Source organism: Bombina bombina, chromosome 8 (assembly GCF_027579735.1).
Source record: "Bombina bombina isolate aBomBom1 chromosome 8, aBomBom1.pri, whole genome shotgun sequence".
Taxonomy (NCBI): Eukaryota; Metazoa; Chordata; class Amphibia; order Anura; family Bombinatoridae; genus Bombina; species Bombina bombina.
The window spans coordinates 242,362,709-242,377,075 of NC_069506.1; the positions used below are offsets into that span (position 1 = coordinate 242,362,709).

Here is a 14,367-nt window from a genome sequence, read left to right on the forward strand (position 1 = left end):
GACGTGTCGGGCTATGTTTGGGAGGTGTGTTAGACAGTACGGGTGATTTTATAACTTAGTCAGGTTTTGTAGGCGCCGGCAGTTTCTAAAGTGCCGTAAGTCACTGGCGACTCCAGAAATTTGTACTCACGCAGATTTCTGGACATCGCTGGTTTGTCAGACTTACAGCACTTTAGCCTCTGACGGCGCCGTATATAGGATAGCTCGAGTTGCGAGCTGAAACTGCGGGCGGCAGGGGTTCCCTCACTTGCGCCGCAAACTACGATCTTTATCGGATCACGCCCCATATCTCTAGACCTACCTAATAGATTTTCATCATATAAAGCTGTCTACTCTTCCCCATGATATTTATGTTCCTTGTTCCAAGAAGTTTGGTGTAGGGTTTTTGTGTAGTATCATGTGCTACATATCCTAATGAAAGAATATGTCTAATCAATTTACACCAACTTTTAGGGTTTGGAGTTACTAATATTATTAAAGGGACATAAAACTCCACATTTTTCATGATTCAGATATAGCATGTGATTTTAATTAACTTTCCAATGTACTTATATTATCTAATTTATTTTGGTTCTGTCAGTATCCTTTGCTGAAAAGCATACCTAGGTAGGCTCAGGAGCTGCTGATTGGTTACTGCACTTATATGCCTCATGTTATTGGTTCACCCAATGTGTTAACTAGCTCTCAGTAATTAGGGATGGGTGAATGTGTGTATATTTGAATTCCAATGTCAGAACGAATGTTATTGTAGAATATTCTTAAAAATTATTTTATTGAATGTTATTTACATTTTTCGAATGTCACTTTCAAATTTGTGTATTACATTTATAAAACACAGTTGTAGACTAGAAATACTATTTCGAATTTGAATGTTACATTTCGATATTTAATGTGATGTAAAATACATAGCTAAACATTCTATTATTCGAATGAATAATCTCGAATGTTATTGAAAAATAAGAAAACGTAAATTCGAAAATAGAATGTTACATAAACATTAGAAGTTCGATTCGAACAAATGAATGTATCAAAATTCGTTTTGAATTTCGAATTTTTAGAAACATTCGCTCATCCTTACCAGTAATGCATTGCTGCTACTTTAACAAAGGATACTAACGAAGCAAATATAATAATAGAAGTAAATTGGAAAGTTTTTTCAAATTGTATTCTCTATCTGAATTATGAAATAAACATTTTGTTTTTCATGTCCCTTTAAATAAGCTGCTAAATTTCAGCTAAATTATTTATCTATTTAAATGTTATAAGTATCTGAAAAACATAAAACGACTGACTAAACAAATTTCAAAAGATGTAGATGTCATATATTTATGAAAGATGCATTAACAGCGTCATTTTTTTTTTATCCACAGTTGTAGATTGTCAGGAACAGACAGATTTCACTATACAGGCTCCAAAAGAAGTAGCAGCACAAAATGGACTGTGTGTGCAATTTCTCTGCAGCTTTACCTATGATCATTTATCTGGAAATATAGAGTCAAGGTCTGAAGGAATCTGGAAAAGAGATGGAGTCAATGGAGTTGTTGTAGCTTCAAAAGGAGGTTCTCCCAAATCATCTAACACAAATTCACGCATCCTTCTTACTGGAAATCTGCAAAAGGGGGACTGTTCTTTGCGTATAAATAATGTGAGTCCAAAAGATCAGGGACATTATGTATTTAGAATTGAAGGAACAGACAGACTGAAATATAATTACCGTTCCATCCAGCCTTATGTGAACGTGACAGGTGAGTAAAATGAGCTCTTTCACAAGTTTCAGAACTTAAAGGGGAACTAAATCCAAAATGTTTCTTTCATGCTTCAGGTAGAGAATACAATTTTAAACAATATTCCAATTTACTTCTATTATCTAATTTGCTTCATTCTTTAGATATCCTTTGTTGAAGAAATAGCAATGCACATGGGTGAGCCAATCACACGAGGCATTTGTGTGCAGCCACCAATCAGCAGCTACTGAGTCTTATCTAGATATGCTTTTCAGCAAAGGATATCACGAGAATGAAGCAAATTGGATAATAGAAGTAAATTAAAAAGTTTTTCTAAATCATGAAATAAAAAAGTGGGTTTTATGACCCTTTAATGAATTTATCAAGGACATAACCTTATGAAATGTATAATACCACCTCTACCCAGAGGGAGACATATTTTATAAAATTGTTCTTCAATATAAAACTCACCTCACCTGAAGAAAGAAACTTTGAGTTGTTAAATTTATCATCTACATATCACTTTTTTTTGCAATATGATTTATGCTTTTCAAATGATGAGCAATACATTCTACTACATAGATGTTTTATACAATGCTACTGATTTTTACACTTACTATGCTCATTATTAGACTCCCATTCAGATTTGTGTTTAGTCACAGAAACCAGGACATATGAGCCTTATTAGAAAGAACACAACACATTCACCCAGTATTTGCTGCCAATAATTATTATTACTAACCAATTACATGACTGGTTAAAGGACAGAAAACACCATTTTAAAATATATCAATGAATAGTTTGTTACAGAGGCCTCTTAAAGGGACAGTAAACTTTTAAATGTACATATCTTTTTTATTTAATTTTGTTAAAATATTACATTTGTTTAAATATATGTAACTAGTCCTAAAATCCATTCACACAGGCCATTTTTTGCAGTACAGCAGTCCCACCCATTGCTCTCTCTCTCCCCCTCTCTTTTGTGCTCTCTCCCCCTCTCTTTTGTGCTCTCTCCCCCTCTTTTGTGCTCTCTCCCCCTCTTTTGTGCTCTCTCCCCCTCTCTTTTGCACTCTCTCCCCCCTCTCTTTTGCGCTCTCTCTCGCTCCACCTCTCTTTTGCTCTCTCTCCCCCCCCTCTCTTTTGCTCTCTCTCCCCCCCCTCTCTTTTGCTCTCTCTCCCCCTCTCTTTTGCGCTCTCTCCCCCTCTCTTTTGAGCTCTCTCCCCCTCTCTATTGCTCTCTCTTCCCCCTCTCTTTTGCTCTCTCTCCCCCTCTCTTTTTCTCTCTCTTCCCTCTCTTTTGCTCTTTCCCCTCTATTTTGTTCTCTCCCCCCCTCTCTTTTGCTCTCTCCCCCCCCTCTCTTCTGCACTTCCCCCTCTCTTCTGCTCTTCCCCCTCTCTTTAGCTCTTTCCTATCTCTTTTTGTCTCTCCCACTCTCTTTCTATTTCTCTCCCCTCTCTGCCGCGCCGACCGCGCCCTACCACATCCCCTGCCATGTCCGCCGATGCTCCCGCCCAGCCACGCTCCCGCCCGGTCACGACCACTTTCGCCGCAAATAGCATGGATTTTAAGGTAAGGCCAGGTGTGTTTGTCCTAGTTAGGGAAGGGCGAATGTGTTTATATCCGAATTCGAATGTTAGAACGAATGTTATTGTACAAATTCGATTTACATAATAGAATGTTGATAAGAACGAATATTCTTAAAAATTAGATTTTCGAATGTTGTTTACAGTTTTCGAATGTCACATTCGAATTCGAATGTCACATTTGAATTTGAATGTTACATTCGAATATCACATTCAAATTTGAATATTACATTTATATAACACAATTATAGACTAGAAACACTATTTCGAATGTCAAATTTGAATCGAATATCACATTTGAATCGAATGTCACATTCAAATTCGAATATTACATTTATAAAACACAGTATTAGACTAGAAATACTATTTCGAATTCGAATGTCACATTTGAATCGAATATCATATTCGAATCGAATATCACATTAAAAACACAGTATTAGACTAGAAATACTATTTCAAATTCGAATGTGACATTCGAATTCGAATGTAGCATTCGAATTCGAATATTACATTTATTAAACACAGTTGTAGACTAGAAATACTATTTCAAATTTGAATGTCACATTCGAATTCGAATGTCACATTCAAATTCGAATATTACATTTCGAAATTGAATGAATACATAGCTAAACATTCTATTATTCGAACAAATATTTTTTAATTTTATTGAAAAATTCAAAAACAAAAATTTTAAAATAGAATGTTAGAATGTTATATAAACATTCGAAATTCGATTCGAATGAACGAATGTATCAAAATTTGTTTAAATTTCGAATTTTTAGAAACATTCGCCCATCCCTAGTGCTGTCTCTACTGCGCATGACAGCTTCGAACAAACACACTTGGCCTTTTATATAATAGGATTATTTTTTTTGTATACTTTTGTTTTAATTTGCCCTAGAACTTTTTCTTTTTTCCAAACCCCCTTTTTTGTATTGTCAACAGTCCTATCGGTTCACACTATCCGGATAGGACTGCGGTCACGCGCGACTCGCAGTTGCGCACTTGTATTGCAAGTGAAGATCTGATTTTACGTCACTTACTTGAAGCGGTTTTGCCGCTCTGCAGTCCGCTCAGTTCATTTAGCAATTTGGTCATTGCCAGAGACTTTGCTTCGATTGCTATATTGGCTTTTTTTGTGCAGGATATTTTTTTTCCCTGATTGTCATGCATCATTAGAACATTTCATCGGTTAGTTTTGGACACTAAATTTAGCTTCCTCTCAATTTATGATTACAATAAATGTTTTATTTTTATTTTTAAAGTGTAATTTTATTATCCCAAATATATATATATTTATTTATTTTTTGCACTTCGCCTCCATATTGCCTACAGATGTAATTTTCTCTAATCAGTCACAAAGTGTAAGTTTGAAGGCGTTTCATAAACGACTCCCAGCATGTTTGTTTTTTTAAATCATTTTCATTTGTTAGCCCAGTAAGTGCATGTTCTTCACCCTCAAAATCATGACCTACATTTTAATATTTATTCCTCACAATATTTATTTATGCTCTTTATTACACAAATTATTATCTGCATTTTTTTTTTTACCACATTTATTTTTCTTGTTCATTTTCACTTACAAGCTCATGCTCTCTCTTTTTATATATACACCATTTGAAATAAATTGTATTCAATTTGTGTATATATATATATTTAAATATACTGTGTGTATATATGTGTATATATATATATACTGTATACTGTATATATATATATATATTTACTGTATATACATATATATTTACTGTATATATATATATATATATATATATATATATATACACACAGTATATACATTATAGATATATATTTATATACATATACTTTGTGTGTATGTGTGTATATATATATATATATATATATATATATATATATATATATACTCACATATATATCAATAAATGTTATATATATATATATATATATATATATATATATATATATAATATCCATCTATCCTTGCCCGATCCCTCAATTCCTATTCTTCTATCTGTATCCCTCTGTCCCTATTCCTCTATACCTATCACTCTATCCTTTACCCTTTTCCTGTGTCCCTCTATCCCTGTTCCCGTCTCTATCCCTCTGCCCCTATCCCTCTATCCCTGTCCCTATCTCTCTATGCCTCGATCCTTGTCCCTAACTCTCTATGCCTCTATCCCTGTCCCTATCTCTCTATGCCTCTATCCCTGTCCCTATCTCTCTATGCCTCTATCCCTGTCCCTAACTCTCTATGCCTCTATCCCTGTCCCTAACTCTCTATGCCTCTATCCCTGTCCCTAACTCTCTATGCCTCTATCCCTGTCCCTAACTCTCTATGCCTCTATCCCTGTCCCTATCTCTCTATGCCTCTATCCCTGTCCCTACACTGTATATTTATATATATATATATATATATATATATATATATACATATATATGCTGTGTATGTATGTATCTATATAAATATATATAAAACGAAAAAAATAAGTATTCATTCAGCACAATCTTCAGTAAAACAAAGTTCCTTTATTTTCTTTTCAAAATTAAAAACAGGACAGTATGTGTATATATATATATATATATATATATATATATATATATATATATATATATATATATATATATATATATATACTATCCCTCTACCCTTGTCCCTATCCCTCAATTCCTATTCCTCTTCCTCTATACCTATCACTCTGTCCCTATTCCCCTATCCCTCTATCATTTACCCTATTCATCTGTCCCTCTATCCCCCAGTCCCACTGTCTCTATCCCTCTGCCCCTATCCTTCTATCCCAGTCCCTACACTTTAAATTTATATGTGTGTGTATATATATATATAACTGTTGGGCATAAAGAAGAGATATACTAAAGTTTATTTATAAAGTTAGGGATTTCAGCACTCTTTTAATTGTGCAGCACTTCACCATGGGGAGAAATGCACTCACCAATATAATTAAGGAACGGCAGTAAAAACATTGCTATAATACAGAGACATTTATTAAAGTCAGATAGTAAATGTTGGATAATTAAGTGATGCATCACTACATAATAAAAACGTACCTATGCAAGTATTTCTGTTATGTAACAAAATAATGTATGATAATAAATAATGTACAACAATATAAGTCTTCTTATCTTTGTAACAACCCAGGTCCATGGGGCTACATTTATGTTGCAATATTTAGTGTATTGTTAGGGGGTTAATGCCCATCATACATTATTTTGTTACATAACAGAAATACTTGCATAGGTACGTTTTTATTATGTAGTGATGCATCACTTAATTATCCAACATTTACTATCTGACTTTAATAAATGTCTCTGTATTATAGCAATGTTTTGACTGCCGTTCCTTAATTATATGTGGTGAGTGCATTTCTCCCCCTGGTGAACTGCTGCACAATTAAAAGAGTGCTGAAATCCCTAACTTTATAAATAAACTTTAGTATATTTCTCTTCTTTATGCCCGATAGTTTGTTATATTATTATTATAGGGTATGCACCGCTGCTGCAAAGCGTTTAAAAGTACGCTAAACAGCTTTTTTCTTTCACATCAGTGATAATTATCCAATTGTGAAATTTACTCTCTCCCTATATTTATTTTTTTGTTTTACACACACATATATATATATATATACTGTGTATGTATGTATGTATCTCTCTCTCTCTCTCTATATATATATATATATATATATATATATATACTCACCGTGTATGTATATCTCTATCTATATCTATCCATCTATCTATCTATCTATCTATCTATCTCATGTGTGTATATCTATCTATCTCATGTGTGTGTATCTATCTATACCATGTGTGTGTATCTATCTATACCATGTGTGTATATCTATCTATACCATGTGTGTGTATCTATCTCATGTGTGTATATCTATCTATACCATGTGTGTATATCTATCTATATATCTATATATCTATCTATATATCTATCTATACCATGTGTGTATATCTATATATCACAAAAAGAAAGAGTAGCGGAGCACCAGCCTGTATATAGTAAAACAAAGTTCTTTATTGTAACTTGTAAAATTCAAATTCAAAACAACAGGGTGCCATTCTCCTGATAGGAGTCAGCTCCTACAGCTGTAGGAGCTGACTCCTATCAGGAGAATGGCGAACAGGGTGCCATTCTCCTGATAGGAGTCAGCTCCTACAGCTGTAGGAGCTGACTCCTATCAGGAGAATGGCGCCCTGTTGTTTTGAATTTGAATTTTACAAGTTACAATAAAGAACTTTTTTTACTATATGCAGACTGGTGCTCCGCTACTCTTTTTCTTTTTATGATTGAACATTGACCTAACAGCGAGCAAGCACAGTCTTGAGGAGACTAGTGATGTCCAGTTCATGAACGAATCGTTCATTTGAACTGGTTCTTTTCAGTGAACTGTATGAATCAGTTCACCAGACTGAACTGATTCGTTTGCAAACAGTTCACTTCCTGAGTCTGCAGCAGCACTGGTAATACGATCCTAGAGTGAGTTCTGCTTCTGCTAACTCCTCCTTTGCAATGAATCACACAGCAGAATCTCACTCTAGGATCATATTACCAGTGTTGTTGAATCAGTGTACTGTTAGCTAACTCGTTTGCAATGAATCAGTCTGTTAACAGTTCACTGATTCAAAAGAAGTGAACTGTTTGCAAACGACTCAGTGTACTGTTAACTATAGTAACTCCTTTGCAATGAATCATTTAGATAACAGTACACTGATTCAAATATCAGGTCACACTCACAGCAGTTCTCAACAGACCCCTGCATTTACCCCCTAACTGCAACTTACATTAACCCATTCAGCATCCCATGTTTGTTTATATATATATATATATATATATATATATATATATATATATATATATATATATATATATATATAATTTGTTGTTCTTCCTCTATATCTAAGCTAACTTTTACTGAGCAACAGCTACAAATTCTATTTCCCACAACCCATATTTCTCATATTAGCCCATATACTAACAAATTTATAGAACACACAGTATAATATTGCAGATTAAAACAAACTTTATGAACCAGGTAACGATATTTGCATAAAAACATAAATTTAAGTTATGAGTCAGAATAAACTTTTAGGATACGTGGACCCTGAGAAGTGACATTATGGATAAGAGTGTGCAAGTTATAATATGCAGTTCCCCCTCTCGATAGTTGTGATGCTGCACTACTTCAACTCTTTGCCTCGGCCCGTTCTGCATACAACATGAGCTGACTAAAGCACAGCCAAAAGGGGCACCTTGTAAGCAGAAATACACCACCCCGTGTCACCAGCTGCCATAACCTCTTGCTGGAGCCTGCTGCCATTGTGAATGAATTCAGGCTATTGAAACAGATCTGCAAATCTGCGGCTCTACAGTTCACCTACTGAACATGAGGTAGAGCCTCTACCTCATGTTCAGTAGGTGAACTGGTGAATCGGTTCATGAACCGGTTCAGTTAATCGAACCGTCTGAAATGAACCGATTCACCCAGAAGAACCAAACTTCCCATCACTACAGGAGACTACTTCTCTTAGTTCCCTGTAGAAACACTGCAAGGCGGGCTCAACCAAGCTACAACCAGGACCGGAAAGCCTCCAATGGAAAGCTAGTAAGCTTAGGATGTCTACGCGGACCCCGCCCCCTTCCTCTAAGGACGTCTGAGAAGGGATTGAAGGGAACGGTAGCGGTTTGTGCTGGAACTAAGCACTGGAGGATCGTATAAGGATCAGTGAAGTACTTGCAAGACGCAATAACCCACATCCTCAGGACCGGACAGCACGGAGGTGAGGGGCCGGCGGATGTTCTGCTCCGGAGTTTGCAGCGGCAGTTATGAGTTGGTGAGTCCCTCCCACTTTGAGTTTTGAGTTTTTGGACATCGATTTCAACAGCAATAGGAAAGTACACATTTACAACCTATATCTATATATCCACAGATACCATGTGTGTGTATATATGTATACAGTGTGTATATATATATATATATATATATACATATATTTATATACATATATAAATAAATATTGTATATATATATATATATATATACACAGTATATATATATATATATATATACTTTCCATCTATTCCTCTATCCATGTCCCTATCCCTCAATTCCTATTCCTCTATCCCTATTCCTCTATCCTTTATCCTATTCCTCTGTCCCACTATCCCTGTCCCTACACTGTATGTATATAAAGATATATACATATATATATATATATATATATATATATATATATATATATATATATATATATATATATATATACTGTATATATATAATATATATATATATATATATATATATATATACATACACACATACATATACCGTGTTTATATACAGTATAAATATATACATATAAATATATACTTTATTTATATATATTTATACTGTATGTGTGCATATATATATATATATATATATATATATATATATATATATATATATATATATATATACAGTATCTGACAAAAGTGAGTACACCCCTCACAGTTTTTGTAAATATTTTATTATATCTTTTCATGTGACAACACAGAAGAAATTACACTTTCTTACAATGTAAAGTAGTGAGTTTACAGCCTGTATAAAAGTGTAAATTTGCTGTCCCCTCAAAATAACTCAACACACAGCCATTAATGTCTAAACCGTCTAAACCGTTGGCAACAAAAGTGAGTACACTCCTAAGTGGAAATGTCTACATTGGGCCCATTTTTCCTCCCCAGTGTCATGTGACTCGTTAGTGTTACAAGGTCTCAGGTGTGAATGGGGAGCAGGTGTGTTAAATTTGGTGTTATCGCTCTAACACTCTCTCATACTGGTCACTGGAAGTTCAACATGGCACCTCATGGCAAAGAACTTTCTGAGGATCTGAAAAAAAGAATTGTTGCTCTACATAAAGATGGCCTAGGCTATAAGAAGATTGCCAAGACCCTGAAACTGAGCTGCAGGACGGTGGGCAAGACCATACAGCGGTTTCACAGGACAGGTTTAACTTAGAACAGTTGTCCCAGAAGGAAGCCCCTTCTAAAGATGATGCAAAAGACAGGCCAGAAGGCTTGTTTCTACCACAGAAAACCTCTGGAATACATTGTTTCCAATGCAGCAAAGGACTCTGGGTAAGATATGCAAATTAGGTTCACAATGACACACCTTTTTACTTCAATTCTGCTTTTCAGCAGATTCCCTTAATGCCAAAGTATCACTGTTCACACAGCTTATAAACTTAACTAGGGTTAGATCACTGATTCATAACTATCTGAGGACAGACTGTTTGGTAGTTGTTGCTACTCATCAGCTGGGAGAAAGTTTGAATCACTGCTGGGTGTATTCCAGAGGTTTTCTGTGGTAAAAACAAGCCTTCTGGCCTGTCTAGATTTGTTAATGAACTACACAATGAGTTATTATATATATATATATATATATATATATATATACTGTCCATCTATCCCTCTATCCATGTCCCTATCCCTCAATTCCTATTCCTCTATCTGTATCCCTCTGTCCCTATTCATCTATCTCTCTATCCTTTACCCTATTCCTCTGTCCCTCAATCCCTATCCCTCTGTCCCTGTTCCTCTATCCCTCTTTCCTTATCCCTTTCCCCTATCCCTGTCCCTATCCTTCTGTCCCTTTTCCTCCATCTGTCCCTATTTTATGTGTCCCTGTCCATATCCCTCTGTCTTTGATCCCCCGATCAAACACCTCTTTTACTCTACCCCCTCTCATATGCCTCCAGTTTAGGTACTGGCAGCTGTCTGCAAGTACATTTAAACTTTTTTTTTAACTTTTTTTGCATTATAGTGGTTCCACCACCTCCCCCCCTTCCTGTGAAAGTTTTTTCCCCCATACCAAACCCCTTTTCTGTTGTTTAGGTTCCCCATCCCTCTCTGTCCTTTTGTTTGTTTCATTTTTTTGTAGTAGGAAAATCCTTCTCCCTCCCCATTTCCTTTGCAGCCGCCCCATACCTTCCTTTTTTTTTTTTGTAGTAGGGCAATACAACTCCATCTACTTCCCTACCACCTCTGCTGATGAGCCACCCACACCGGCCACAAACTGCCGCCGGCACCAGCATAAGATCTTTACAGACGGTGACATAAACACACTGATATTGCTACGGCTCCATATTTTGTTACATAGTCCAGAAGAATCAGGAGCACCAGTTCTCATCTGTTATTTCTCTCTAGCTGCCCCATTGATTTCAAAACAAATATTGTTAAAAGATTTGTTTAAAAAAGCAATTAAAAAAAAAATGTATATACTGTATATATATACTGTCAATTTGTATATATGTAAAGTTTATATATATATATATATATATATATATATTATCTGTATATATATATATATATATATATATATATATATATATATACTGTATATACAGTATATATAATTTCTAAAAATTATATATTAATAAAGTATATCATCAACCTTACATGTCAATCTTCATTTGCTACACCTCTCTGCCAATCCATTCACTGAAACAGACATGAGATGAAGGCTTCCTCTTGCCTCCAGGATTAAACACAAAATTCGCACTCTGAAACACAAAGCCCACAATTGCATTGCTCCCCCCATAATCTCAGACCTTGTCTCAATATACTCTCCCTACACCTTTATTCTTCCCACAATCTCCTACTATCCTCCTCTCTTGTTACCTCCTCACATTCCCATTTACAATACTTCTTCAGACTTGCTCCTATCTTGTTGAACTCTTTGCCTCACTCCACAAGACTCTCATCTATCTTTGAAAACTTTCAAACTCTCCCTAAAAACTGTACTATTCAGGGACGAATAAAACCTAAACTAAACTTTGCTAACTCCATTGCTATCATGTAATCCTAGTAGACCAGCTGTTTGTAGATAACCCTCATAATAGACATTTATAATAGTGCAACAGCAGGGCCCTCTACTCATTTGTCCCCTTTATAAATGTTACCTTGTATACTGCCTATGTTTATAGCGCTGCAGAATCTGTATGTGCGCTATACAAAAAAACACACACACACACACATATATATATATATATATATATATATATATAAAATTAATTAATTGTTTTCTCTTCATTTATATTTGTTTTTGTCTCATTTTTTATATAGTAAAAAAAAAATAGATATATTTTTTAATCAAATCAATAAAAAAATAATGGTCATAATTATACGCACCTTTTCTTTAATATTTAATAACATGTCTCTAAGGAATAAATTAATTAAAAGCTTCTTTTAGTCATTACTGTCATTGTTTTTTCCAAGCTTTGTTTTCCATGTGCTTCTGGCAGCCATTTTACTCACCTCTCTTACTGAATCTAGTACAGAGTGTGTGATGCTACTCAGTTCCTGCATGCCCTCTTATGATCAGACTGTTGAACATCATCCGTGTGAGACAGGTTGCAGTCTCAGAATTGTGATGTCATCACATATTATTTAATGGGCCTCTGTTCAGTATGCTTTGCCCTTGCGTTGTCTCAGACCTGTTTGTGAGTTCCTGTGTTCCAGTTCCTGTGTATTACCTGGATAGTCTGACGTCCCTTCTGGTTCCTGATCCCTGGCTTGTTCATGACTCTGCTGTTCTCCTTGTTCCTGATTCCCGCTCGTCTCACTACTCACTTTGGCTGCTGACTTGGTTCGTCTGACTACCAGCTCTGGCTTTGACTCTTGGCTTTTTATTTGACTTGTGGACTTTTTATTATTTTTTGTTATTAATAAAGGTGTGATTAGTTTTTGAACTTCTAGTCTCAGTCTGATTTCTGGCACCCTGACAATTACTCGTTTCTACTTGAATTTTAGAACAATCTTCTTTAGTCCTCTTTCAAATTTTAATGTTTTATTTTACCATTTGTTTTTTTGAGATTTCTAAACATCTACTTTAATATTTTATTCATTATTTTTATATCATTTATAAAAAATAATGTTTATATATGCTCATATTTGTTTATTTTTTTAATATATATTGTTTCTTATTATTTTTTCATTATTTGTTTTCAATTAATTTTATAAAAGGATTTAATACATGAACCAAATTAAAATAAACTGAATTTATTATTATTTTTTAATTAAAACCTCTATAAATGATATTAGAAAATTTAACTTTTTATGTACACATATTAGTAAATATTTTCTGTGAAGTTGAAATAATAATTTTAAATGTATGTTTAATTTGTTAAATTATTTGTAATATTTAATTTTAAATATTTGTAATTTGTTTGTTTACAGCAAATTCAGATCTTGAGAATTTATTTTCAAATATCAAAAAATTATTAACCAAAAAAAAGGTATTTTTTTTATATATTTTTGTTAAAAAAGTATGTATTGTCTAATAATGTATGCATGTTTATGTGAGTTATTTAAGAGTTTGTGTGTGTGTAAGTGCATTATGAGATATCATTTTATTTAAAAAATATTTTTATATTTTTTTTAAATAAATTTAATTATAATGAATACAATGTTAAAAATATTATAAAAAAATATTTTTATTATTAAATTATTTATAAATTAAATATAATTTAATTTGATAATAATTGTACTTTTTTAAATTTATTGTTTATATACTTATATTTTTAGATTTATTGTATTAAATAATTGTCATAAAATGTATAGTTAAATACAATAAATGTATTTTATTTTTTATTAACATTAAATTATTAATATGTTTTTTAGATGGCTAAGTGTATTGTGCAGGGATGCAACTCTAAACAAATAAAAAAGAAAAACTCTGGGAAAATTATACTACAATGCTTTCAAAGATCACCAAGTAGAATAAAAAAATGGGGCGCGATCCGATATAGATCGTAGTTTTCGGCGCAAGCGAGGTAACCCGCGTCGCCCGCAGTTTCAGCTCGCAACTCGAGCTATCCAATATTCACCGCCGTCAGATGCTAAACTGGCGTAAGTCAGAAAAACCGACGAGCAGGCAAAATGTGCGCAAATACACCTTTTAGTCGTCGCAAGTACTTGCGCCTGTATTTTGTTCACGTAAAGTCTCAATAAAGTGTAGTTTTATGCAAATTAGCCTACGACTCGTAAAAAATAACGCCAGTTCTAAGAGATGCGCCACGT

General features: G+C 34.1%; 1 protein-coding gene across 1 annotated transcript in view; it reads left to right on the forward strand.

The window, feature by feature from the left end:
- The window catches only part of LOC128638967 (sialic acid-binding Ig-like lectin 16), a 382,221-nt gene that overhangs the window by 170,288 nt on the left and 197,566 nt on the right, over positions 1-14,367 (forward strand). The window contains 1 exon segment of the mRNA XM_053691109.1: positions 1,371-1,745. Within this exon segment, the coding sequence (XP_053547084.1) occupies positions 1,371-1,745 (375 nt within the window).